Below are 27,645 nucleotides of genomic sequence, written 5' to 3'. Positions count from 1 at the left end.
ATTGGCAAATAATTTTCAATAAATTAAACAAAACTAATGGAAATTTCTGATTTTTTTAAAATTAAAAGTATATCATGTCTCATTATTAAGAGAGAGAGAGAGAGAGAGAGAGAGAAATTAATTAAATGTGAAGAGAAATGAAGAAAAGATGTTATCCATAAGATGTTAAGTCGAAGAATATAGTAGTCGTAACCACGAATAAAGAAAAGCGGACGTGGTAAAATATCGCAAAGTAAAGTAAGGTAACTCGTGGCTATAATCGAAGGTACAGTAAAATGGTGCAAGTGGGATGGAAGAAAATATAAAGAGGGGACTGACTACATGGAGTCAACGTTCCGAGCGGGTCAGCGACCAGCTCTGTCTTTTTCTCTCTCAACTTCTTCTCGTGTCCTTTCCTCTATCATGATACTCTTCCTTCATAGCTGTTTTTCCATATTAGAAATTTTATTTTATACTTCATTTCATCGATCGAAAGAATTTTAAACGAGTTATCGGAATGTACATATGTTTGATGAATTTCTCCGATTTCGAATAGCATTATAATTTAATATAAGAAACAATTCATTGCGGAAGAAGTATTGTGATTTGTGACGGTTTGAAAGTTACGTACGGCTACGTGTACGAAAGGTATGGATATAATCCTTGTCAGAGAGAAAGTTCTGTGCAACGGTGAATCCACTCCCCTTCCTTCTCTATCATAAAAGAGCATCCAAAATGAATTGTTCATCACAAAATATAAGAAACCCAACTATTACATTGAAATATTTTTAAACGATGTAAAAAAGACCGACAATTAAAAATATATCAAATTTTATTTTAAATACTTTTTCCTTATTATAGATTAATGATTATTCTTTTTATCGTATTATGTTAATTCGATAACACGACAAATATAAAGTTATTCCTAACTAAATGAGATATATATACATTGAAATTATAAATATCAGATTAAATTATACAATAATTTTTGTATAATATATTTTACTTTTATCAATTTATTTAACAAAAATTGTTTTTTCATGTAATTTTTATATTTATAATTAATTCTGAATTATAGAAACATTAATTGTTGATATTATCGATTAATAATTCTAGATTTATGTAGATAAAATCGGATTTGGGATTTGAGATTCATAAAAAATAAATGTCTGATAGATAGATGTTCTTAACTTAAAAAGTAACTTTTTTATATCTTTTATTTTACTTCTTTCGCTTTTTTTTTAAAGAATGAATATTAAATAAATAATAATTTTTTATATTATTAAGAAAATTATCAATTTCAATTATTAATCGTATGACAAACTTAATCTCGATTATTAATATCTATCATAATTATATTTTATACTCTTTTTTTTCTATATTTTCTATAAATATTTATGATATCAAAATATCAATTGCTTTTATTATATTTTATTGACTATAATTAATAATTTTTGTAATAACGATTTTGATTATGTATTTGTTTATTTTTCTTGATTCTTATCGTTTCAGATAAAAAAAGAATTCGTTAAAAGTCTTAAAACATCAAATGAATGTACAAAACACTTAAAATTTGCATTTATTTTGTAACAGCATAGTAGTATAGAGAATCGATATTAGATATAGACACGAAAAGTTCAGAGTCCGATATTGTAAACCGGCTTTCCTTCCATCATCAACGCAGACTTTGCTCCTCAAGCGTAGACTTTAGTCTCGCGCAATTCTTGTCATCTATTTAATTTTCTATATCTATTCAATTTACAAAAATCTCATCTTCATTATTTATCACATTCGTTCATTTCGTTTAACATTAATCATATTTTAAATAAATAAATTAAATTTTTCATCAAATATATATATATCTTTCTCTTATCTCACGTACAAGTTCTTAAATTTTATCCGGAAATGTAAATAATTCGAAGATAATGCTGATAAATATTTATGTTATAAAAAACAGCTTTAATTCATTGTAAATAATTCATTAAAATAATAATCGGAATTTGCTTACTATTCTATAACACAAGGATTCTATAACAAAAATTTATGCGAATAAACATATATCTATTTTGTAATCTCAATATGGTTAATTTGTTCGCAAAGAAAAACAAATAATATATATGTATATAAATATATATAACAAAAATACGAAATTAACATTCTTGTAGTATTTATTTTTGATCTTGGTCCATCATAAACCAACCGACAATGCACTTGTCTTCCTCTGGCTGTCGTTACGCGCTGTCGAGTCCGACCAATCACAGCTAGCGGGCAACAGGTGACCGACCAATCCGGTCTCCTTGTCACGATATCGTTGTTCTTACGTAGTGCTAAGCATTTCGTTTCTACGGATATTCCTACCAAATCCAACGATGATTGCTTTCCCGTTTTCTGCTTCTCTGTCTATAAGTACTTACATAGCTCTTCTTATTCTCTCATTTCCCCACCCCATACGGAGATCGTGCCAACCTGTTGCTTGTTAGGTTTCCTTCATTCTCCTTCAATTCAATGTAAACTATAGATATAATATTACTATTTATATATAATTATACGAATTTTATAATAGATATAACAAACAAATAATTTAAAATTTTAATTTTGCGAAATTTGATACGAGATTTTTAATCTTTCTATGCGAATAATCAGCATGTTTGAAAATAGACATAAATAAGATTTCTTAAATGACTTATCATTTTTCAGTTCTCATATCTAATGAATAAGAACATATATGGACATATATTTTGTTAAATGGCTTACAATAATATTATTAAATAGAGAGCAAGAAAAAAATATTAATAATTGATATCTTCCGTTTCCATAGATAAATAAATCTGATTTAAATCAAACTAAAAAAAGAAGATTAATTTAATCATTATGTAAACAAATTGTATTAAATATTCAATTTATTTTTCAGAATATTAAATGTATTATATTTGCATTTGTATTTGTATTTGTAAAAATTCACAGTTTTTGATGAAAGAGAAAAAGAGAATCTCGATAATGAAATAAGACATATATACACGCACGTTATCAAGGCCGTGATCATGTTATGGAGGGAGCACCTCGAATCGAGGGCATAGTCGACAATATACGTACCTGTGATCATTTATAGAGGCTCCTTATAACTCAGAAGTGCCGCCATTTTTGTTTCTTTCGATCACCATCCTACTACCTCTTCGAATCTGTCAACCATATATATTCCTGATCAAAAAGGACGAACATTCTACACTTCGAATGTTTACCTTCTTCGTGGAGAATTCATTCATACACACAATACTATCGTTTCGGATCGGTTCGATGTATCGAATATATCGTTCGATCCGCCATGAAGAAATAAACGTGGCGCTCCAGGTAGAAAATAATCGCGGCCGGGGAAAGAGGGGTGAGCGTACCGCAAGGCGAGTGGAATGTCTGCGCACCTGGCCAGTGCGTCGCTGCTTTGACCTGCCTTTCCCTTCGCCTCTTTAACCTGCAATGTTCCGTTTTCGTCATGGCAACGTGCAGCGACATTCGAATCTAGTATTCTGAAACCAATTTCACAAATCATTGTAAAGAAAATATCCATCGAAGAAGTTTCTCGAATTTAAACATTCAATGTCCGTTATCATCGTGTGAAGTTTCCGCGTTTTTTCAACGTGACTTGCTCGATCCTTGTCTTGTACGTTCGTTCCGTCGATGTTAACTATCCTTGTTGCACGAACATGTACTGAGTTCACCGTGCGGGAAACGAAGCGCACGGGAATGAGCAAGAGGGTCTCTCTAGCCAACGAGCGACGGGTTCGATGCGCAGTCGCCAGGTGAGGCAACGACGACGTGTGCGCGCAACGATTGGGGTTCGCCAGTGTTGCACGAAACCTTGCCACTCGCGACGCGGCGGTTCGTTGATGGTGAAAGAACCGCGGAAACAAATTTTTATTCACGTTTATTGGGGGGCCGAATTAGTCAAGTTATTATTACGCGATACTTGCGCAAACGTGGCGCGTCGCACATCGTGATATCATCCATCGGCTCGCGATCACGGTTGTCGATCCTTAACCTCAAACAATAAATAAGACAACAATGTCATCGAAAAAGGATACCAAGGATCTGTGAACGTGTTTAACATTAGTGGAACGTGTAAAGGTTTTATCAGGTGGGAAAAGAGCATAACAAGAGGCCTGGAGTCAATTTTTCAGCCTCGTCCAGGACACGGTTACGTGTCGTACAATCCGTGTCCGTACGGTGTGCTACTTTGATAATAGGGTTCAGGTGTACATTGACCCAGAAGTGAGTAGTGTCCGAACGGAACGGATCGCGACGGAAACGAAAGGTAAACCCTGGCACGATGCAGACTATGGGCGCTACGAGGGGACCGACTCACCTGGTTGCCCTTTACGTGGCGACGGCCGGTCTCCAGGGTAATGCTCTCGGTTCTGATGAAGAGGAAATCACGCTATTGGTTTATGTGCTTATCGACGTACTACAGAATAAGGTATGTTACATATGTAGAATAATTATTGGGAAAGAAAAAAAAAAAAGATAGGAATGAAAAAAGAAAAGTTGAATTAATTCAAGAATATAAAATAGTATTAAATGATTCACCGATTTGTGTCACTCATTTTCTGCATGCGATTTTTATGAGCAATATATACAATAATTACAATTCTTTGTATGATTTATGATATTTATGGAATATGATTCACATATATTATATTAAGTGATTAAAAAATATCTTATTTTAAAAAATTATTCAAATTTTTCGAGTAATCTGAAATATAATCGATAGTGTTTCCCTTCGTGTTTCTGTTTTCGATTCGAAGATAATTATCAATGAACGATTCCAAACAATTAATTAATTATTTCATCGAACCCGTGATACCAAAAATTATCGATATATCATTTAATTTTCACAAAAGTTTCTTTACCGCTGTCAATCTTCGTGTTTGCACTGAAACCGTGTCGCCGTGCCTCTGCATGTCTCCGGCTGCCATTGTTTCTCGAATTATCCGGTGGGGGCGGAGCGTCGCGCCCTCGAAAGGTCGTCCATTACCTCCAGCTTTGCCATCGAGATTATCTGGCGCCATGGATTCCGTTTCTTATTAATTCTCTTATATTATGATAGCGAAACTGTACTTCCTATTGAAACGTGATTTTTAATCGATATTTGATATTAATTATTTAGATTTATCGTTTTTTAATATCATATAAAATATAAATTTTTATTATCATTAATATTTTTCTCATGATTGTTTTAATTGAAAAGTACATAAGAATTTTTAAATGAAAATAGAAAACATACATGATCGTATAATTTGTAAATATAATTGAAAAAAATCATTTTAAATTATTTTCAAACTAATTATAGATGTTGTAAAATAATGATCAATAAAATCATCTTGTGATTTTAGATGATGATATTTTTTTTATTAACGTAGATTATACACAAGAATATTGATTAGAATTCACAATTATTTAAATATTACCATTAATATTCAATGTTTTTTGCATTAAACTTGATCGATTGAAATTGGACTTTTATCACATCGAGATTTTCATTAATATTCAAAGTTAAGTAATATTCGATTCATTTTCATTTTAATCGCATTCTTTCGTAAAATATTGACAAACTTTTATAAACCGATCATTATATAGAAAAGTAAATGAAACAATTTTTCTAAGAAACGTTTGAAAAAAAGTAAATTTTTATATAATTTACATTATGCGTCTAATTTTATATTTATTTCGAAGAACTTTCGAGTTTCGATTTGATTGTGACAAAATAAAATTTTCTCACCAATGAATTTGAGAAATAAGGGAGAATCTAGCGCTGCAACAGGTGCGTCTAGTTTTCTTTATTCTTTGTTGTGAATCGTCTTGCACGAGTGCATCCGAGTTCCAGCTGGACGATCGTTTCCTTTTTCCCTCAAGTTACATACCTGACTATCTCCAATCAAAACCAATCGTGGACAATGGCCCTTTCGTTTTGTTAAGTCTTCATGCAAATCTAACAATTGATATATCTATCTACAAGGAGTAAATATAGTATATATCTTATGTGTATATATATACACATTTATAAGTATTATTATTGTTGTTATAACTATCCAATATTATCTATCAATAAATCGTTGTATGATTCGAATTGTTCGGTATTTAAAATTTTTTATCTTTAGCATCATTTAGGTATCCGATAGGTATTTTTATATTAATATACGTTCCTAAATAAAATACTAATAGCATTGTCGATTAATTATCAGTGTATTCTGCGCATTCAATAATGTTATCAAAATGCGATACTACTAGTCGTTAAATATATATTAGCGCGTTTTATATATACATTAAAAAAAACTTTTTACCTTATAAATTAAAAAGCAGTTTTATAAATTACAACAACGAAAAAGATTTAACAAAATTTTGTATATTTTGAAATTTGAATTATAGGAATTAAAATTACTTAATATTTAATGTAATGTAAAAGACAATCGGGTTAATCAAAATGTTTGTATCATCCTATATTATCTGAAATAATATTGATTTCATGTAACAATATAAATTAAATATCAAAGAAGTATCAAAAGATTCGTATACAATAGGAAAATCGAAAGTTTCTAGTTTCTAGTAACTTTTAATATAGGATTGTGAAAACTTTACTTTTTTCTCTGTTAGAAATAAAGATTGCAAGGTATGAGATATACAGCCTTTTAAAGATTCAAATCTATTTAAAAGTGGATTGAATATCTTGATAAATATTACATATGTAAGTAAATACATCCCTCTATACATCTTTGAATTTTTTATTGTCAGCAAACGCCAAATTGCCTCTCGCTTTCCTTTCGTACATTACAAGTGCAATAACTTGTTTATTCTCTCCTCGGTTTATTCTTTCACCAAGATCTGTGAAATGTCTCTCACCGTGTGAAAAGAGAGGACATTGACTTAAATCAGAAAAGAAAAATTGTGCTAAGGTTGAAACACGAAAGCACAAGCATCGTGTGATTTTATTTGAGCAAACAAAAATCTCCAGGTTGTATATAATTCCTGTAATTCTAGGGAATTAATTCTTTTAAATGTTGTCCGTTTAAAAAAAGTTTTTGAAAGCAGAATATATATATAATCATATTTTTATCATAATTTTACTTATCACAAAATTACTCATAATATGAAACAAATTTTATTAATAAAACTTAATATATAGTTATTTCTATATATATATATTTTTTTTTTTTTTAATTAAAATGGCAATTAAAATGTTCAATATTATTTGAATGGTTAGGAAAGATTCCTAACTTTCGATTTAAGTATTGTCTAATTCTAATTTGATCGCAATCATAATTCGTTTAAAAAATGCTTGCACAACTCACCTATTGTAATTCGTTTCCGGCGTTTAAAGTCGATCGTCAAGTCGAACTATAATGAGCGACGTTGATTTATAGGCTTAACCTTTGCTGTGTATTTCCTTATTCAACGTTTCAAATGGTTTCTTTTAAATAAAACATGTATCTTTATTTCACTATTATTAATTTTACGTGTCATTTCTTTCTACGTCATGTAAAATCATAATATGATTTTGATTGCGTTAACTCATTTTAATATTTATTCGATTCTGCATACACCAAGAACCGCTTCTTTTTTTTATTTTTTTCGATTTTCTGGACTTTAGATATTACGCGTGTAGTCTATTATTTGCGTCCGTCCCATTCCGGTTCACCATTCTGAAAGCTTTTTCTCTTCACTCCATAGTTTCTCTCCTTCTTTGTGTTGATGTCGTCGGGTTCTAGTCTTGTAAATACCGCTAAGATATAATGTATTCTGTGGGAAAAAGATTCGAGAAGAGCTCGAAGGACGTTGAAATCCTTTCCTCGACTGTCGTCACTCAACGATAGAAATAATTATTCCGATTATTCTATATGATTAAGACTTGCATAAAAGTATGTTACTTACAATATCTAAATATAAATATGAAAGATAACCGTTTTGTAGATAATGACAATATTCTTTTTTGTAAAAAATTTATATCTTAATAGGTCACTATTATTTACTTTACCGATAGAAATTCTCTCTCTAGTTCGAGAATGGTAGGCTAAAAAAGATTTTTTTCCCCCAATTATTTTGATCGGATCAAAAGATTTAGATACTTTTTGGAAATTGAAATTTCTTGATTATTTTAAACTGATAAATAACAGTTTATAAAGTAGTCATTAATATTGTTTACAGGATATATTTCTTCTATTATACATATACAGAAAATTGAAGACCTTCAATTGAAGGAATTTGGTGTTTCCTTTGCTTCATTGTTATCCTCAACGAGGACAAGATAGTTTCTGTGAGCAACGCAACTCGCGACTTTTGACCCCCCGCCCCTTTCCCTTCCAAGCAAATATCATTCTTTTGCTCGTTGACCGTCTCGCATTTGCGCTCTGACTTGTAAGATTTGCAATTTATGAGTTTGCTTCGAATCATGCTTCACGCTTTACTTTGTTGCCACGACAGATATTCAGGGTTATGACATTTTAATATGCGATTATATTGCCTATTTTCATCATATTTTAATTCGTTTTATCATAAGATTATTCAATCAAGCATGATCGTTACCTTTATAATAATATCTAATAAAAAAAAATCGATTAATTAATGAAAATTTCTAACTCAATAATAATTATATATTTCTAACTTTGTTGCATATTATTTCATATTATCAATATCGATTTTTTTACGGATTCGAAGAATTAAGAACAAATCTGAAATTAAAAACATGAAATCTCTTATAATAAAAATCTTTATGAAAGATTATATTAAAATTGTTTGACGAAAAAAATCTTTAAAAAATTACCTTCTCAACCTATTATATAATTGACGTATATAATTGACAACTTGTCTTGAAAGATTCAAATATTTGTAAGCCTTCTTTGAGAATAAATTCTAATCATAGAACGTTATCATTATTTCCTTAATCTCGATTTGCAGGTGTAGAATTTTGTTATCAAAGTTCCATATGCAATTATACATTCTACTATATAAATACTGGAAAAATATCTATTATACAAATAAGTAAAAAAATATTTGTACATTTATATTCAATGATTATGCAATATGAATATTCTTATGGATTATAGATATGTAAATGTCAAAAATTTTATACATATATATATATATATATATATATATATATATATATATATATATAGCAGTATTATTGTGAAATTAAATTGTGAAGATTATAAATTTTTGCAAGTAAAAGTTGTACATATGGTGTAGATGTCATTTACAAAATAAAATATTATTAAATTTTTTTAAAAGAATATGATATTAAAAATATAATTTTTAATAAGGCAGAATTACAACTTGGTAAAAATTTATTGCTTTGCATTTTTTAATAAAATTAATTAATTATTATCATAGGAAAATTTTAAATTTAAATAGGAAATATTTTTGTTCATCGTGATACTTCATCGCATTATGATATTTTTAATATTTATTCAAAATGATGATTTATAAAAAAACTGAATAATTAGTAATTAATATAATTAGCATTTACGTAATAGAATACTAGTTCATCTACGTCGTATACGAGGTTTTATCGACGAAGATAGTCCAAGACGATGGCTTACTTGTTACCGAACTACCTTGATCCGTTAACCCCACATCAAAGAACCTGCCTATTAAGTTTCTTGTACTTACTTTACTTCTTTTTTACGTTTTTCTACTGTGTCGATGTGTGACTACCATGTGACATTCGCGAACATATAAAATTTTTATTTAAATACATAGAATAAAATCTAATAAATGAAACGCTATAAATTTACGATATATTTTACAAATATTCGAAAGAAAATATGTTTAAATATTTGTATCAATTAAAAATTTAAAAAAAATATATATATGTTTTTTGATAATAAGGAAAACATCTTAAATGTTAATAATTATTTAATTTTCAGATATATTTCCTTACTTATTCTTTATTTTCATATTTAAAAATATTCTATATTGGTAAATCATTTCTTTTATTTCTTAAAAGTGTATATGAATAAATTTTTCAATGTTCCCTCCAATCGAATTGAGAAATCGGGTTCAGTGTTCACATTTATTCTGATGAAGAAGTTTTCATTTCTAACCGGTTGATACTTTCTATCCGTATTTGAAATGTAGTAAAAGTTTAAGCCGCAACGATTGTTGAATAGAATTGATGATATATTGATGATCATTATTTTTATATTACTTTTTCCTTTCTTTCCAACGTTTGTTTTATCATTCATATTCTTTTGTGTATTATAAATAATTATTTCATATTTCTAATAATTATTAATAATTTACAGTTATATTATTATATTATATATATATATATATATATATATTAATAATTATTAATAATTTAATTATGAAGCTACGTACCATTTTTAAACTCAGATAATTTACTGTGTTTCAAGATACAATGAAATTTTAACATAAATAGTCGAAGAATTTATTTGTTTAAAAAAAGATTTCTATTTTTATTTTAATTTAATTGTAAATTAATTGAAATATCTGGTTTATAATAATTAATAATAATTAATTAATTAATATATTTATCAATGAAATTCAATTGTTTACATATAATAACAATATTATTAAAAAAAATTGTTATAATTTAATTTTGTAATCATAAAACATAATATAAAGTGATATGTATATAATATGTATATAGATGATATGTAATTTAATTTACTGAATAATATAATAATATGATATGATAAAATATAATAAAAAATATATATATTAATTCTTGTTATAACAAATATATATATATACATTAATTCTTATTATTCTAATTATAATAAATATATGTATATTAATTCTTCTTATATTAATTCTTAAGTATTAAATTAATCTTTCAAAAAAATTTTTTGAAATATAGATATAATATTTTTTATAATCTTTATTTTCTATGAGTACTTACTTGATGAACATTCAGAATAATCTTTATATGTTTAATATGAAAATAATTTCATGCTATGTTTTAAAAGAAAAAAATAAAAAAAGTAATACAGTTTACTGCTAATAATATAATTTGTTATAATTATATTGAATATATTGAATATACTGAAAATCATAATTTAACAAAGTATTTTTGATTATAAAAGAAAAAGTATTAGATAAATATTTGTTATTCGTTTCATTAACCTACCCCTTTGTACATGCAACCTGTTCGGCTAATAAGTAGGTAATGCATAACACGTTGCATAGTAACAGGAGTCTATTGAATATCAGAATTATTGAATTTTATCATTGATAAATCATATAATTTTTATTGAATAGCATAATAAATATTGTTAATATTTTAAATATTAAATATTTAAATATTATATAAAAAAATATATAGATATCATTGAATTTTTTATTCAATATTTTAATATGTTACATAAATATTTAAAACTAAATAATTCATATTTTTTTCAAAGATTTTTAATAAAAAACGAATAAGTGAAAATATATTGTAGATACTGATTATTTGCGAAAACAATTTTCATAGGTGCTGGGAAGGCAACAATATATTGTACGACCGATGGTAATGGACGAAAGTTGTACACCTGGAACCGGTAGCGACAATCCGGCAGTTGCCGGAAGTAGCGGAGTCATCAGTGAAGCAGCATTGGCGCATGCTCCAGCGTTAACTGAGAGGACAGTTCGAGAACATGGAATTCCTTTAGAGCAAGCCATTCAACAGGTGATTTTTATTAAAAAGCTCTACATGATTTTAAATAATTATATTATATAAATAAAAAAGATATGGATTTATCTTTTATCTATAATTAATAAATGACAAAAAAAATGAAAAAAATATATATTTTCATGAATATATGAAATATTAAAAAAAAAATTCATTTTTAATAAAAGTTTGAAGCATGGTGGTCTTCTATGTCGTGCATGACATCCGGTTCTGCACCACGTTTCGTCGTAGACGGTCAGGCGCCGATGAGACAATGCTTGCATCCAGAGGCATGTAACAAAGACATCGACGTGCCAGAACATTATACTCTCTTTCATGATCTTCGAAAGGAATTTGTTGCCTGTTATTCAACTCATGGAGAACTTTCAACATTTGGGATACAAGAGATGTTGGAGTGTATCCTTTTTTAAATTTTATTAAATATTGATTTTTATATTATTTTTATATAGAATTTTTATATAGAATTATTTTTATATAGAATGTTTTGCTTATCTTTATCATTTGAAGTCTTGAATTCATAAAAATATTTTCTTAAAAATAAATATTTTATGATTATTATATATATTATTTATTATTTATATATGGTAATAATATATATAATATCTTATTTTATTAGAAAGAGTTTATTAAATAATTTACCTTTTTTAAATGAAATATTGTACTTTATTATATTTTTGTATATAATAATTATTTTAAAGAAAATTTCAATATCATTTTATAATTTTTAATTTAAATCTAAATCATTAAAATTTATATAAATAAAATTTCCATTGACACAGTAATATTCCATTAATAAAGTAATATTTTGTTTAATTTTGGTTTATTCTTGAGAATATTTCATATTTGTCATTATACTTTAAATGTCACATGCATATTTAAATATGTTAAACAATTCTTGATTATATTTATTATCATGATGATATTCATGTTAATATTTTGCCTATATTTTGTAAAAATTGAGAAAGAGAAACAAAATTATGTTGATATAAATGAAATGTTTTTAAAACTTGAAAATTAAATAAAATATTCACAAGAGACTTTAACAACTTGAAAAAATTAAGTTTACAAGTCGAATTTCGAATTTCAAGATATTTCAAGTGATAAATTTAGGCAAAACATACTATATATTTACTAGTAATCATTTAGTATATGTTTACTTGTATACGTATACTTTTCAGCTTGCCTTGCATAAACAGACGTAAGATATCTTAATATCAAGTTACTCCCTCTTTCGAGATGTTAGGACGAAATATTTTAATTTTTGGATATTTAAAAAAGTATTCAAAAAAAAAAAACGAAAAAAAAATAACATATTAAAATTTAAATGTTATAATTTGATGATATTTTATTCATAGTTAATTATTGAACTCGATTGGTCGTCATGAGCGTAATTCGTTGTTCAAAATTGAAAGTTTAGTTTTCGATATCGTATGATTGTCTTAAGGCGACGACTATGGTCGAAACGAGAATTCCAAAGCGTGCAGCCGTTAGGCGGCGCGACAGAAGTCGAATCCAACATATTCGATGAACTTGATGACGAACTAACCGCTGATGCAAAGTCAGTCCGCAAGTGAGTGGAGGGTGTATACGTATCGTGTTAACTGCGTTCCTACCGGTCAGCATATATGTATACGATTATAATAAATTATAATTCAATTTTTTAACTATATCTCTTGGTTTAATTTTCGTGAAATAGATTTTTTTAAATAACGTGTGAAAGTGTATAATTGTATTTATTACTTCAATCTATGTATTGTAAAAGTGTACTGTAAAAGTGAAAAATATTTTGATAATAGGCATAATTTACTGAAACATAAATTAAAATTTAAACTTAAGGTATGTTTTTTATTCTTAACATGTAATATTTGTTGAAGCATTTATTCATAAACTTGTAGGAAATCATTTGATTTTACATATATTACTTATTTTTTATTTGATGGCACTTATATTTTAATATGCATTTCTTTTTTATAAAGTAGTATTTGTAGTTATGAAAATTGCATAGAAAATATTTTTTATTATTTTTCGATATATCACTTGTATTTTTATATTTGTTTGAATATGTATGAATAATATAATATTCATTTATATATTTACAATATATTTTACATATTTCTTTTTATATTTAAGATTAAAATTAAAAATCCGCTTTTACATCTGGGTATATATTAGATTAACTTCTTTCTTCATTCAATAATTTCTTTTATTTGTATGAAAGTTATAGATATATTTATAGATGAGATTTAATCCAAAAAAGAAAATATTCTTAATACAAATGAGTATCTATCATGAATCTAATCCAATCTCGCTATTAAACACGAGTAAAGACTATAGTATTATAATCATTTCACGACACTATCTGGTCGTGTATGTGTCGATGTGTCTGTCGTTAATAAAACAGAACCACCTGTGGCTAACGAGATACAATATACACAAATATCGATCGATATCAGTGTCATATCACAATCAATCGACTTTTTTTTGATTTGTTTTTATCTATTCCAATTGAAAATTTTTTAAAATATTTCAATTAAGAATAATAATAATAATGGTTATATAAATTTATGATCCAGAAATATTTTATAATTATTTGGATCATCTTAATCTTTTATTTATCTGGTTTCATCTTCGTATAAATTCTTGATAAATAAATCAGAAGTAATATTCTTTTATTATAAAAAATTTTATTAAAATTATTATGGTTATTTATATTTTTTGTTTGTATTTTCAAAATGATATCAATTTTTTTCAAATAAGAGATGGAAACAGATGAAATCAAAATGTACTGCCAATATCAATCGAATGACTTAAGAAAGTCTCAAGAAGTAATCATCGCAGTCTTATCACGCGCAGAACACGGTTTAAAGGTCATGCTCGTAGAGATATTGCTAACAGCCTGACGACCAACTGAGATATGTGGATAATTATGCGCGTAACAAGTTCGTTCGATTTCTCGACATTTTAGTTACCCATGTTTTTCGCATAGTCACGTCTATTCTTTGTGAAATATTATAAATTCATATTGATATTCTGATTTAAAAAATTTTATTTTTACAAAAATAATATTGTAATTTTTATCAGTGTATCATAATTTTAATTAATCTACATCATTTTAACAAAAGAGGTTAAAATTAATTATTATTTTGTGATTAATTTATAATTTTTTTGATGATAGTATATTTATAATAATGTTTCTATTTATCTCAATACATTTTTAATGTTTATATAAAAGAATCAATTATTGAAATTTTCATTTTAATATCGATATCGATAAACAATTTACTATTATTAAATTAAAACTGATTTATCCTTGACTGATGAAAATTAGATTTCGGTCTACCATTAGATACTGAGAATGATTATCATGTAAAAGAAATACAAGATATGATCTGTGTAATACAGAGAATGATAAAAGATGGTAAGTCGATTAATAAATCTTTATATATTTTTCAAGTTTGAGTGCAATGCGAAAAACAAAGAAAAAAAGAAAAGAAACCAAAAAGAAAAAAAATATATTTTTTCTATCACTATACATGATATAAATTTTTTCTTTTTTTTTTAATTAATGTGTCAATGTAGCATATTAAAAAAAAAGTAATCTATTTCTCAACAAAGATTAAGGTTCACCACATATGATATCTCTATCTTTCTTGAAGTATGAGCAAAAAACATATATTTTGTATTGCTTGCACTCAGTAAACGTACTTGAATATTTAATCATGATCGTTTTTGATTGATCGATTTTTGATAATACTGTAATTAAGAACTACATATAGATTTATAAATTAATGCCATTCTATTCTCAACTCCATGTAATTGAATTTCAATTAGTTTGTTACTAAATTTTTAACTCTATTTTTTTTGTCATTAATAATGAATTATTTAAGGATATTTTTCAAAAAAATTAAAAATTCCTTTTATGATATGAGGTATATGCAAAAAAACATTTTTGATGTCTTAATTTTAAAAAAAATTATTTAATTTAAAAAAATTTCTTATATTTATATTCTTATATTTATAATTATCGCAATAGTAGAATATAATAAAATGTTAAATTGTAATGTTAAATGTAATTTTGCAATGTATAAGTTATTATGAATTTAAAATTCTTTCATTCGTAAACATATTAATTTTTTATTGGATATTCATATTATAAATATGTTTCTATATACAATATTCATCTTTAGTTTCCAATTTTACTTACTTATGCTTGCTTTGCTTAAATGAAAAAATGTCGACAGAAAAAAGATGAAGACAAAAAAAAGAATAAAAGAATAGAACGAATAATGTTGTGTATATTTCAGATCTATATATTAGTTCTTTATGTGTGTTCATAGTTTATGAGTGCAGGTCAAGCTATGTAACGTTATGAGCAGTGACGGTCATAATATATTTCTTATCACAATGGTGCTCAACTCAAACTGACTTTAATTTTCAATCTTGTACTTACATATCACGTGCCAACTATGACAAGTGCGTGCGCGCATTTAATAAGCAAAGAGTTATTATTTGTTTTAAGACACGAAAGCACGTTTATTTTATAAGTATTTAATGTTTGTTGTATTTAATTTTGCAAAATTTTTATATGTATGTATATCTATTGTATCATTTATAAATATCAGATAAAATTTTCTTCATATATAATGTATAAATATTTTTATAAAAAAGAATTTTAAAAATGATAATGAAAGGAAAGTTTCAGTTCATAAAATATAAAAAGTTTTTGAAAGATGTGCTGACATTACATTGAGTAGGCAAATCGAAACTAAGCATTTTGCTCAAGCTTGAGAAATCAGAGACAAACTTGCCGGTGTATGATTACAAAGAAAATGCGAGTGTTAAATAGCAATTTTGGAACGATGATTATATTTTTTTTTTGCGGGAGAATTAATTTTTTTGTTTATAATAAAATAAGATTTATATTAAAAACATTCTGTTACGTACGATATTGAAATTTATCACATTTATATTTTAATTTCATCGAATATAATATTTTTTAAACAAATATTTTAATGATTAATATTTGAACGATTGATAATCGTTTTTTGGATTCAAGTGAGTCATTGCAATTATGACATAAGCAACTAAGGTTAATCGCTATTTTGTTCTTTTTGTATTATTATAAATTTTATCAAAATGCTTTTATCAATCATTTATTTCAATATTCATTTCAATATTTATTTCATTGTTTTTACTTATTATTTTTATTATAGGTCATATCTTCCAAAATCCTGAAGCAGTTAATATTATTTTAGAACCTGGTATATGGTAAGTTCTCATTGAATTTTGATTTGTTATTAATTAAATTTATTTTATTAATTTTATAATATTTTTTTATAGCTCAAAAGATGAAGAAGTTGATAATGGCTGTGTAGTAAGAGCTAGAGGTCTTCCTTGGCAATCATCTGACCAGGACATAGCAAAATTTTTTCGTGGCTTAAATGTTGCTAAGTAAGTGACATTTATAAATTTTAGTTTTAAAATTGAAATTTAATAAAGTATATTGTAATAATTGTTGTGGTATTTGTATACAAGCCACTTGGAATCGTATAAAAAAGGTAAAAATTTATATCCAATTTATAAATAGATTTATGGATGAATATTATTCAAATTGTAATGTTTATTTTACATAAATAAGATTTATAAGAACAATAATTTATATATAAGATTTTTAGAACAAATTTAAAATATTTTTTAATATTTATCTCTTGCTTATGCAATGATAAGTATTATCTTGGGTCATGAATCTTGTGAATTATTTGTATAGAATTCTTTAATGATTTTCAAGAATTATAATTCTAATATATATAATTTGTATATTTATATCTATACTTTCATTATTCTTTATTTATTTTTTACTATTTCTCATTATCTATAAAATGTTAACTAGTACATTGATTTGTATTACAAAATATCATTATTTTATAGAGGTGGTGTAGCTCTGTGTTTAAGTCCTATGGGAAGACGTAACGGAGAAGCATTAGTACGGTTTGTTAATAAAGAACACAGAGACATGGCATTAAAAAGGCATAAACATCATATGGGTGGAAGATATATAGAAGTATATAAGGCATCTGGAGAGGATTTTGTTGGTGTAGCTGGTGGAACTAGTGGTGAAGCTCATGCATTTTTATCTAGAGGAGCTCAAGTTATTGTTAGAATGAGAGGTTTACCATATGATTGTGTTGCTAAACAAGTGGTATATATATAACATTTTCTATATATTTCTTTATGATATGATTTTTATTCTTATTTTATCCATACATTATTTTTCAGTTGGACTTCTTTTTATCAGGGCAAAAGCCTTGTCATGTATTGGATGGAGAAGATGGTGTTTTATTTGTGAAAAAGCCAGATGGTAGGGCAACTGGAGATGCATTCGTTCTTTTTGCAAAAGAGGAAGATGCTGTGAAAGCCTTAAGTAAACACAGAGATTGTATCGGAAGTAGATACATTGAACTTTTTCGAAGTACGATTGCTGAAGTTCAACAAGTACGTATAAATAACGAGAATAATAAAATAAAAAAAAAGAACTAAATAAAAATTAAAAGTAAATATTATATATATGCATATTAATTTTGATTAGGTTTTAAATAGGGCGATAGATCCTAAACAAGTCGTACTTCCAACACCACCTATTCCACAGCTTCCTCCCATAGTTCCACAGCATATTATCACTTCTGGTACGCGTAAGGATTGTGTTAGATTACGTGGTCTTCCGTATGAAGCTCTCGTTGAACACATTCTTGAGTTCATGGGCGAACATTCTAAGAATATTGTTTATCAGGGTGTACATATGGTTTATAATGCTCAAGTACGTATATATATTTTTTCTATATCATAATCGTATTTATATATAAATTATTAATATATATTTTGTTAATTTATTCAGGGTCAACCTTCCGGTGAAGCATTTATTCAAATGGACAGTGAAAGTTCAGCATATGCATGTGCATCGCAGCGACATCATCGTTACATGATATATGGCAAAAAACAACGGTATATCGAAGTATTTCAGTGCAGTGGGGACGATATGAATTTGGTATTGACAGGTGCAGTAACTCCACCATCAACCAAGGCTCTACTATCACCCGGTACGTTGACCACACAAACTCCCGCAACTTTGACACATCCGCCTCCGCCGACGCCGGTACCGGTACCGGTACCGACGGCACAACCTCCCCTCTGGGACATTCACGCGTTAGTACAGGCTCAAGCCCAAGCACAAGCGCAGGCTCAAGCGCAAGCTCAAGCTCAGGCTCAAGCGCAGGCAATTCGAAATCAAGATTTTTGGTTAATGGCTCTAGCCTCAAATCCTCCTCCCACCTCTACAACTCCTGCTTCCCCTACTTCATCAGCTACAACTAAAACACTTGCTCTACCGGGTCCGAATCCACAGCATCAGATTCCTGCCTATGCCATGGCACCTTCAGCAGCAGCTGCAGCCGCTGCGGCTGCTGCAGCGCTTCATGCTCAACCACCCGCGCCAACACCTTTCTTACTCTTTAATGTACCCTCTCGAATTCCTATTTTACGGGCACCGGCACCGCATAGTCTTCTGACACCTATTGTTCAGGCTGCCCCTATTAATCCGGCTGCCATAATGGGACTAAAGAGAACTTGGGAAACTGCATTTCCACCTGATACATCAAGCACCGTCGCGAAACGTGCTACATGGCACACACCGGCGACTGCATTTCACGCGCAAGCTCCAGCTGCGGCACCAGGCTTGCCTTATCCTGCTCAATTTTATCCTCAAATTTAAAATATTGTTAAAATATTGATTACGATCGTACACTGTGTGGCCGATGTGTCTTCTTTTATAACGAATCTTTTTTCTATGTATTTTTTTATGCCATTGTAAGTAGATTTTGAAAAACGTTTAATAATCATTCGTTCCTTCATACATTTCTCGTAGCTTGCAACAAAAGGTTGTGATTTTGAGACATTTATTTCTTTATATGACGTATAGACAAACTTATTTTAATTGCATCATTACTGTGTGAAAGTGTGTTACAATGGATGATTTATATTCTTCTACGAATATATATGGTAAATACTTTTGTTCATGATAATTATTTACAAGCGACATTCCGCATGATATTTTGTGCAACCATTTTTTTTCGTATCGGTACATTAATACGGTGACTGTTATTTTTATTAGCTCATTTTCTCTTAAATCTTTTTCTTTAGAGAATATACACGTTACATATATAATCATTTCAGAGTTGGTATTTTATACTTAATTGTGCAACAGTACTTAGAATGATTTTCTTCTTATGTTACTTTCTTATATAACATAAGTTTTTTGGCGGTCACGTTGCATCCGAAAGAATATATATATATATATCATTGGAACGTGATCGTGTATTCCTTCTTCTTCTTTTTTTTTTTTTTTTTGTTAAACAAGTTCTTATATATTACAAGAGCAATTATTTTGTATTTTAATGTATAATGTGTGCAGTGTAAAGTGCCTTATCATGAATCAAGAATTCTTCGATCTAAGATACTTTCTTATTTTCTTGAAGATTTCGTGATTTATATGCGCATGTAAATATATATATATACATATAGATTTATATAAATATAAAAATCGAAATATGGATATAAACATATAAATATATATATATATATACGAATGATTTATATATTTTGCTAAAAATATTTTTATTAGCGATAAGTAAATGGACATTCCATCCAATGTTATCAATTTTTTAAGCTCCAATTTATGGAGTAGCACCTTCTTTGCGTGGCATCTACTTTACGCACGTCTAATAAAAAAGTTTTTTAAAAAAGAAAGAGCCTGCAATTATGTTGTAGTTTCATATTAGGACAATATTCGCAATTGCAAAGCGCGAGAGAGAGCTTTCTGAGCCAATTCTATGTGATTGACCAAAATCCCACGACAGGATTTACAAATCTATTTCTAGCCCTCGCTATACATTAACAGAATTTGCTTTTCTCTGTGCCGCGTAGAGAACACTTTGAACTCGATACAGGAAAACCAATTGAAGCAATACATATCTTGACACATTTTACGTGATTGATAATCCTAGTAGTGCAAATATATTTATTGATCGGATTAAAGTAGTGTGAATGAGGTGAATTTGGTGAAAGATTATATAAAGCACGAAGAAAAATCAATTAAATTATATAAATTATGATTCATTATTTGTTAAATAATGAATATTAGTATTACAGGCATCATAGATATTCCTTTTAATCATGAAATATTTTTCTTTCTTTTCTTTAATGTTTTTTCTTCAACTTTTTTTTTATACGTTTATTATGATAAAATTCATATTATAAGATTTATCTCTCATTGTTCAAAATATGGCATATGTTATAAGATGATGATAATGCCATCAAAAAAAATATTGGATCAATGCTTAAATATTATTTTGCACAATAATTTAATTCTCTTTAAACAAATATTTTTCATAAAATATAATCAAAATGAGATCTTCGTGCTATATTTAAACATTTTAGCTTGTGGTTTTTTTTTACTTGGTGTCAGCGGCATTTATTTTCTTGATTATTTTCTCTTTTATATTTTTGTGAATGGTAGAAAAACTGGAGGAAAAAGATATATTGAGGGACCTGACGAGAAGTGTACGTGGAAAATTTATATTTCGCAGAATGAATGATAATGAATCAATGTTTTTATTGCTGTTGCTTATGAAAGAATTATTTTTTTCAAAATAATCCACGTAATCACGAAACTCGTTCAGCCTTTCATTCTTCATTATTATTCTTACTTGTTTGGTTTTTCTGTGCGCTCGATCTCTCAGTGTTCACGCGGAGCAGCGTGAAGTGTTGTTCAATAATTATGCAATTTTTTCTTGCCACATTTTCTCGTTTTTTTCTTTTTTCTTTCTCTTTTTGTTTCTTTTTCTCTTTTAGATATTTAAATATAAATATAAAAAATGCTATTTAAAGAATGGAATTTTACAAATCATAAAAATAGTATGAAAATGCATTCAATCGCAATGATTGTTATTGCTCCAAAGTATAAAGTCCATGGGCATAGAAATGATTGGTTTGCATGTCGTGGTTTTGTGGAGGGACGTGCATACAAGTACCTGTAATATCCTTCATTATCTATCATTCATGAGACGACATTACGTAACGCGTTGAATTATCTTTTCTTTCCTTTTTCCCCCCACCCCCCCTTAACGCGTAACTATATTCATTATTAATTTTGTATTTCTTTCTCTTTTGAAAAGTCGTTTAAGTCGCCCTTTCCTTTCCTTTCTATTACTTTCGCATTCTTTCCCATACCATAATGCACACAATATCCAACAATACATCTGATAACAATTTTTTTTCTCTTTAATACTTTTACGTATCCTATAATTTTCGTACAATGCCTCTCTCTATTTGACAGAATACGATAGCATATTACATAGAAATGAGTAGTACCTTTGATATACACCTAGTCCTGTTTTGTTGTTAAAACATTGCAGTGTAAAGTGTGTACGACGTTCAATAAATACTTCATAAAAAAAAACAAAATCTATATGTAAATGAATAGAAATCCTTTATATAGAATAGAATCGTTGACCAAAAATTTGATAAAAATTATTTAAAATTATAAAGTGATGGATATATATTTTAATATTCTGCTCGTGCACATTTTGCATTCCATTTTACTGATGTAATTCGAGAATCGGGATATTGCCTGCCGATATTATAATATTTATGTCGGGATTACGCTTCCTGATTCGGCTTTTATATAGCATTATAGATATCTTAGAAATTAAATTTTACCAAGGTAACGTGAAACGGATCTACTTAATCTTACTTTTTATTCTAAAAGGCATCCCCCGATAGGTGAGATTTATACAATCTCCGTTTCGCGTTGCTACCTTGGGGGCGCATCTTGGTATGTTTTCAAAACTCGAATGGAGAAATAATTAAGAAATGTATCGATCGAGAGTATTAAGAAGTTTCCAAGTTTTTCGTAAACTTGAAAGTTTGTTAATAACAGAATTATTAATAAATTAATTATTCTTTATTAGTATTTATTCGCATAAACTGTACTACGTGAGAACCTCTTGATACGCTCAATGCTCGCAAAGATTCCTCTATATTCCTCGATATATTGCATATTTACGATCATCAATAATTGCGGCCTGTAACGGTGTACATGAGATGCGCCTTCTCGAAAAAAAACGAGATAATGTGTGCATTAAATGGACAATCTTATACATCAATAGATACAACAAGCGTCTAAAGAATAAAATCTATGATTCAATTATAAATCTAATAATTTACTAATTGAAACATAATTAAATCCATCATAATGCTAAGATCACTTATAATGATCTTTAAATAAATTTTCTTTTCTTTTCAATCAATCATTATTTCTTATATAAAATGTAATTTATTTTTTTCATATCATAAAGCCGCTTGATACTATTGTTGTAATAATGTTATCCAATTGTGTATTATCTGCCATTAGCTTTCGCTGGGCACTCACACGAGCCGTATTATACACGTATCTATGGGGTACCCAAGGGGAGAGTAAGAGTGAAGGAGTGTGAGAAGGAACGAAAGGAAAAGAGAGAAAGAACGAGTGTGAAAAAAATATAGCATTTTTATTTTATTATTATTATTACTACTGCTATTATTACTATTACTATTATTATTATTATCATCACCATCATCATCATCATCATCATCTTCATCACTATCACCATCATTATCATCATCATCAGCATCAGCATCATCACCATCATCACCATCATCACCATCATCGTCGTTATTATTATTATTACTAGTACTACTACTATTATTAATATTACTACTAATATCACTACTACTACTAATATCGCTACTATTACTACTACTATTACTACTACTACTACTACTACTATTACTACTATTACTACTACTACCACTACTGCTATTACTATTACTGTTACTACTATTACTACTACTACTACTACTACTACTACTATTACTACTATTACTACTACTACTACTACTACTACTACTACTACTATTATTATTATTATTATTACAATTACTGTTATTATCATCATCATCATCAACATCATCACTACCACCACCACCACCATTATTATTATTATTATTATATTATTATTATTATTATTATTATTATTTTTATTATTTTTATTATTATTTTTATTATTATTATCATTATTATTATCATTATCATTATCATTATTATTATTATTATTATTATTATTATTATTATTATTAATATCATTATTAATATTATTATTATTATTATAATAATTATTATTATTGTTCTCCGTACTAACTCCAAAGCTCGTCACCATTAAAAGGCGTGGCATAATAATTTTTTTCTCTTTCATTGCGTTGAATGTGTTGAATGTGTTGTCTTTGGTATTTTGTGATCCGCTAACCTGGTGATTGACAGTGTCGTCCTCCCCACCCCTTTATAAATTTACATTTTGACTAATCGTGAATAGTTATTATATTATTGTTAGTGCGTCACATCTGTCGCTACTTGGAAATTGACTAAAATAGATAAAAAGCGGCACATTCATGTTAATGATTCATTTAGATCTTCTTAAGGGTTATTTAGGTGAAATGAGAATCAGATTCTTGCCTTTCTCGAAAAAATCTACTTTATATAAATTATAATTAATTATATAATTGATATATTAATATAATTGATAATATTGTCCTATGAATTTTGATTTTGATTCTACATAAAATATATAGAAAATATATATAAAATTTGAAAATTCACAAGAAGTTTACGAGAAGGGCAAAAAGTTTCCGAAGTCATCAACGACTCTAATCATATTCTAAGAATTTTCACGGCCAATCGTGATTGTCCTGGCGAAAGTTAATTAATAATTATGACGCAGTACTAGCTTCATGCATACTGTCCACAGATGTAACAAAAATGGGACGAGTTCATAACTATGCGATACACTTTCTCTCTTTTTTTTTTTTTTTCCTCAAATCCCATCCCAGTTATGAAAAATTGTTTTTTTTTCCGATTGCGTTTTATTTATACTGGGATATAGGGTACACAACATACATAATATGCATATACACAGAAACAGACAAAAAAAAAAAAAAAATACAAGATATACGCACAACAGGCACATATATACGAAACAGGATTATATCTTTTTTTTATTCCTTGTATACACACTTTTTTCTGTATAACGAAGATTATATCGATGATTAATCGATCATGTTTAATAAATGTGCCTTGTGGACATACATATCTTTTTGCTTGCCGGGTTGGTGGACTCTTACCCTGATTATATTACCTTGCCTGGTGGTGGTAATTTTCGTAGACATTTTAATATTTAATTATTTAATCGTAATTTTTTTATTTTTTAATCTAATAAAAAAATTTCTCTTTTAATATAAGAGATAAATAATAATAATACTCTAATAGATCGAATGAATTTTACAAGTATTCAAGGATGGAACCAAGATTGCATTTCTGTAAGACAGTATTGTGATGATTTTTTTTTTATCCTTATGGTAGTCTGTGAAAATTGCGACCACTGTTACCCTGTTAGGTTCTATACATTTTTTTTCACTGGGCTCGCAGGTATCTTTGGTGTCTACAGATCAAGTTGGAGATTCTGTGTCGTAACTTTTATCTCCCTCTCTCTCCCTCTCTCTCTCTCTCTCTCTCTCTCTCTTTCCTCTTTATTTTTTATTTGTTTTTTTTGGTTCACATATAAATTCTTTCTTTCTTTTAATCTTTTGATTTATCTCTCTTTTTCTGTTACGTCATTGCCGTTTCTTCCGCTCTCTCGCCTTTTTTGTTCATCTTTTATCTTCCTTTAATATTAGATCGATTTGTCTTTTGTACTTATTTCCAAAAAATTTAAAAAGATTACAACTTATAATATATTATAATTTTTCTATCGATGTTAATATAACGTTAAGATAAAGATCTATGATGAAATTTAATATTCTAATTTAATTTAATGTAATGTGATCTAATTTAAAAACTTGCCTTTTAATTTTTAATTCGGATTTATTTTCATTTCTTAATTTTTTTTCTTTTTTTTTTTTTCATTTTTTAAATCTTCCTTCAATCTTTTTTGTAACATATTCCGATTATTTTTAACTTCTGTTCAGAATAAGAAACTTCCTTGTGAACTTTCTCATTTATGCAATGTCTCGATTTAATAAAAATTCACTTATTATTAAAAGTATAATTCTAGAATTCAAATTAAATAAAAGGGGATTAACAACAGAACAATTATTGTTAATAATAAATATTGTTCGGTACAAAAATTTTTAAAAAAATGTAAATAATATTTTGTTATTTGTCACAAGAGATTTTAATGAATTAGGCAGGAAAAAAAGGGAGAAAAGGAAGAGAAAAAGCGATTTGAGAGAGGAAAGCAAGGAAGAAATAAGCAAGGAGGGGGAGGGAGAGAGAGAGAGAGAGAGAAAGAATGAAAAAGGGAGAGTCTGAGTGAATTTTGGTGATTTGGCAGAGGGGCGAAATCGCAAGTTGGTGCTACATATATATAAAACATACGTATATATCGTGTTACAATGGTGCAGTGTCGATTGCTGTTTGGTAGCGGGATCTACAAATACTAACTCCTGTGCTTCCAGGTAGGCCAAGTCCAAATCATTATTCCATTGGATGACATGCTTTTATACGATCCAGGCGAGAGATTACGAATAAAAATCTAGAAAAAATAATTGAAGAGTAAACTTTGAAAGAAAAAAATTTTCGCATGGACCGTAGAAAAACGTCAGATTAATCGTGAAATCGTATAGGTTGCGGGAACACGTGAATAGAAAAGCAATATATAAAAAATTATAAGCTTAATATTATAAAAAAAAATAACGAAGCAAATAATAATGAATATATTCGAATATTTTGCACGATATCATCGACCACGAGTCGTGGTGTGGTTACATAGTTGGGCACTTTTCTTACATTTGTATATACATAGAATCTATGGGTATTGAATTTTATTTTGAATTTTTTTTAAATTTTTTAAAAATTATCTGAAAATCGTAAATTAATTAAAAATAATTGCTTGAAAGCAAAACGGATATAAAAGGATTCTTTTATCTTGAATATTAGTTATATTTTCTATAATTTTAAAGTTTCTTTTTCGAAGAAAGAAACTTTCAAATCATTAATTTAATTATATGCATACAGGTATAATATATTATCAATATTTTGAAATTATATATATATATATATGATTTAATACTGAACGCATTATTAATAGAAATATTAATATTTTAAATATTTATAATATTTGATGTAATACTAATAATCAGATAAATTTGATCGAACCTTGATTATCTTTCCTCTTTTTTTTTCTATCTATAGGAGGCACGATGTTGCCGCCGCCACCAGTAGCAATATTTCCACCCGCGGCTGCAATGCTACCACGTGGACCACCACAATTTGCAGCACATTATCCGCCTCCAATTTTCTATTGGCCTTATCCTTCGCCACCAGTTAGTCCAACTAATTATTATAATCCAGCAAATGTTGGTGGTATTGCGGCGATTCCTCAGCAAGCAGCTTTGGTAAATATTCCAAAACGATGTTTTTAAAATTTTTTAATTTTTTAAAAAAAAATAAATTAATTCGAAAAGTATTTTTGATAATTTCTTATTTCATATAATTGCATTTTCAGTTAACTCCAGCCGAATGTTTGCAATTAGCACCAGGAGCGACTGTACCTGCTACAAATACACCAACCGCAGAACCGCGCATTGAAGCTTTTCTTCCACGAATGGATTTAGAAAAACGTGTTCCTGTTCCTGCACCTTCTCAAGCAGAATGCAATCCTTTCGTTGAAGTATTTATGGTTTGATGATCGTTTGATCAAGATTCGTATGGAAAATTCATCTTAAATATTCTGCAGTACGTTCGATCATCGGCAGAATTGAGTATATCTTTCAGCCTCGCACGACAGAAACTGCTTTCCTACTACTTGCAAAAAAAAAAAAAAAAAAACGTACGTATATACTTA

The 27,645-nt window shown here is 28.0% G+C and overlaps 2 protein-coding genes and 2 long non-coding RNA genes across 8 annotated transcripts; 2 read left to right on the top strand and 2 right to left on the bottom strand.

Moving 5' to 3' along the window:
- Positions 1–1,917: 1,917 nt before the first annotated feature.
- On the bottom strand, positions 1,918–8,524 carry LOC102655779. Of its 4 annotated transcripts, XR_001702685.2 has the most exons (6): positions 7,317–8,524; positions 5,750–5,979; positions 4,881–5,091; positions 3,219–3,500; positions 3,073–3,158; positions 1,918–2,491 (listed from the first exon to the last, which is right to left on the bottom strand). It is a non-coding gene; the product is annotated as an uncharacterized LOC102655779 (long non-coding RNA). The 4 variants fall into 4 exon arrangements; XR_001702684.2 differs by lacking the exon at positions 7,317–8,524 and having other exon boundaries at positions 5,750–6,315; XR_001702687.2 differs by lacking the exon at positions 7,317–8,524 and having other exon boundaries at positions 4,881–5,029; positions 5,750–6,313.
- Positions 3,953–19,565, top strand: LOC413638 (RNA-binding protein fusilli). Its single transcript, XM_026440411.1, has 10 exons — positions 3,953–4,447; positions 11,462–11,656; positions 11,827–12,055; positions 14,988–15,077; positions 16,873–16,927; positions 17,000–17,110; positions 17,588–17,858; positions 17,936–18,151; positions 18,246–18,473; positions 18,552–19,565. Exons 1-10 carry the CDS (start codon positions 4,301–4,303, stop codon positions 19,422–19,424), a joined length of 2,415 nt encoding a protein of 804 aa, XP_026296196.1. The 5' UTR covers positions 3,953–4,300; the 3' UTR covers positions 19,425–19,565.
- LOC102655838 (protein transport protein sec31) lies at positions 18,618–27,645 on the top strand. The gene is made up of 4 exons (XM_006560605.3): positions 18,618–18,753; positions 26,134–26,257; positions 26,994–27,196; positions 27,307–27,645. Exons 3-4 carry the CDS (start codon positions 27,002–27,004, stop codon positions 27,484–27,486), a joined length of 375 nt encoding a protein of 124 aa, XP_006560668.1. The 5' UTR covers positions 18,618–18,753; positions 26,134–26,257; positions 26,994–27,001; the 3' UTR covers positions 27,487–27,645.
- On the bottom strand, positions 24,602–27,090 carry LOC102655878. Of its 2 annotated transcripts, XR_001702690.2 has the most exons (3): positions 26,958–27,090; positions 26,178–26,334; positions 24,602–25,850 (listed from the first exon to the last, which is right to left on the bottom strand). It is a non-coding gene; the product is annotated as an uncharacterized LOC102655878 (long non-coding RNA). The 2 variants fall into 2 exon arrangements; XR_001702689.2 differs by lacking the exon at positions 26,958–27,090 and having other exon boundaries at positions 26,178–26,804.

This window comes from Apis mellifera, linkage group LG4 (assembly GCF_003254395.2).
Source record: "Apis mellifera strain DH4 linkage group LG4, Amel_HAv3.1, whole genome shotgun sequence".
In the NCBI taxonomy this organism is placed as follows: domain Eukaryota; kingdom Metazoa; phylum Arthropoda; class Insecta; order Hymenoptera; family Apidae; genus Apis; species Apis mellifera.
This window is presented reverse-complemented; position numbering and strand designations above follow the sequence as displayed.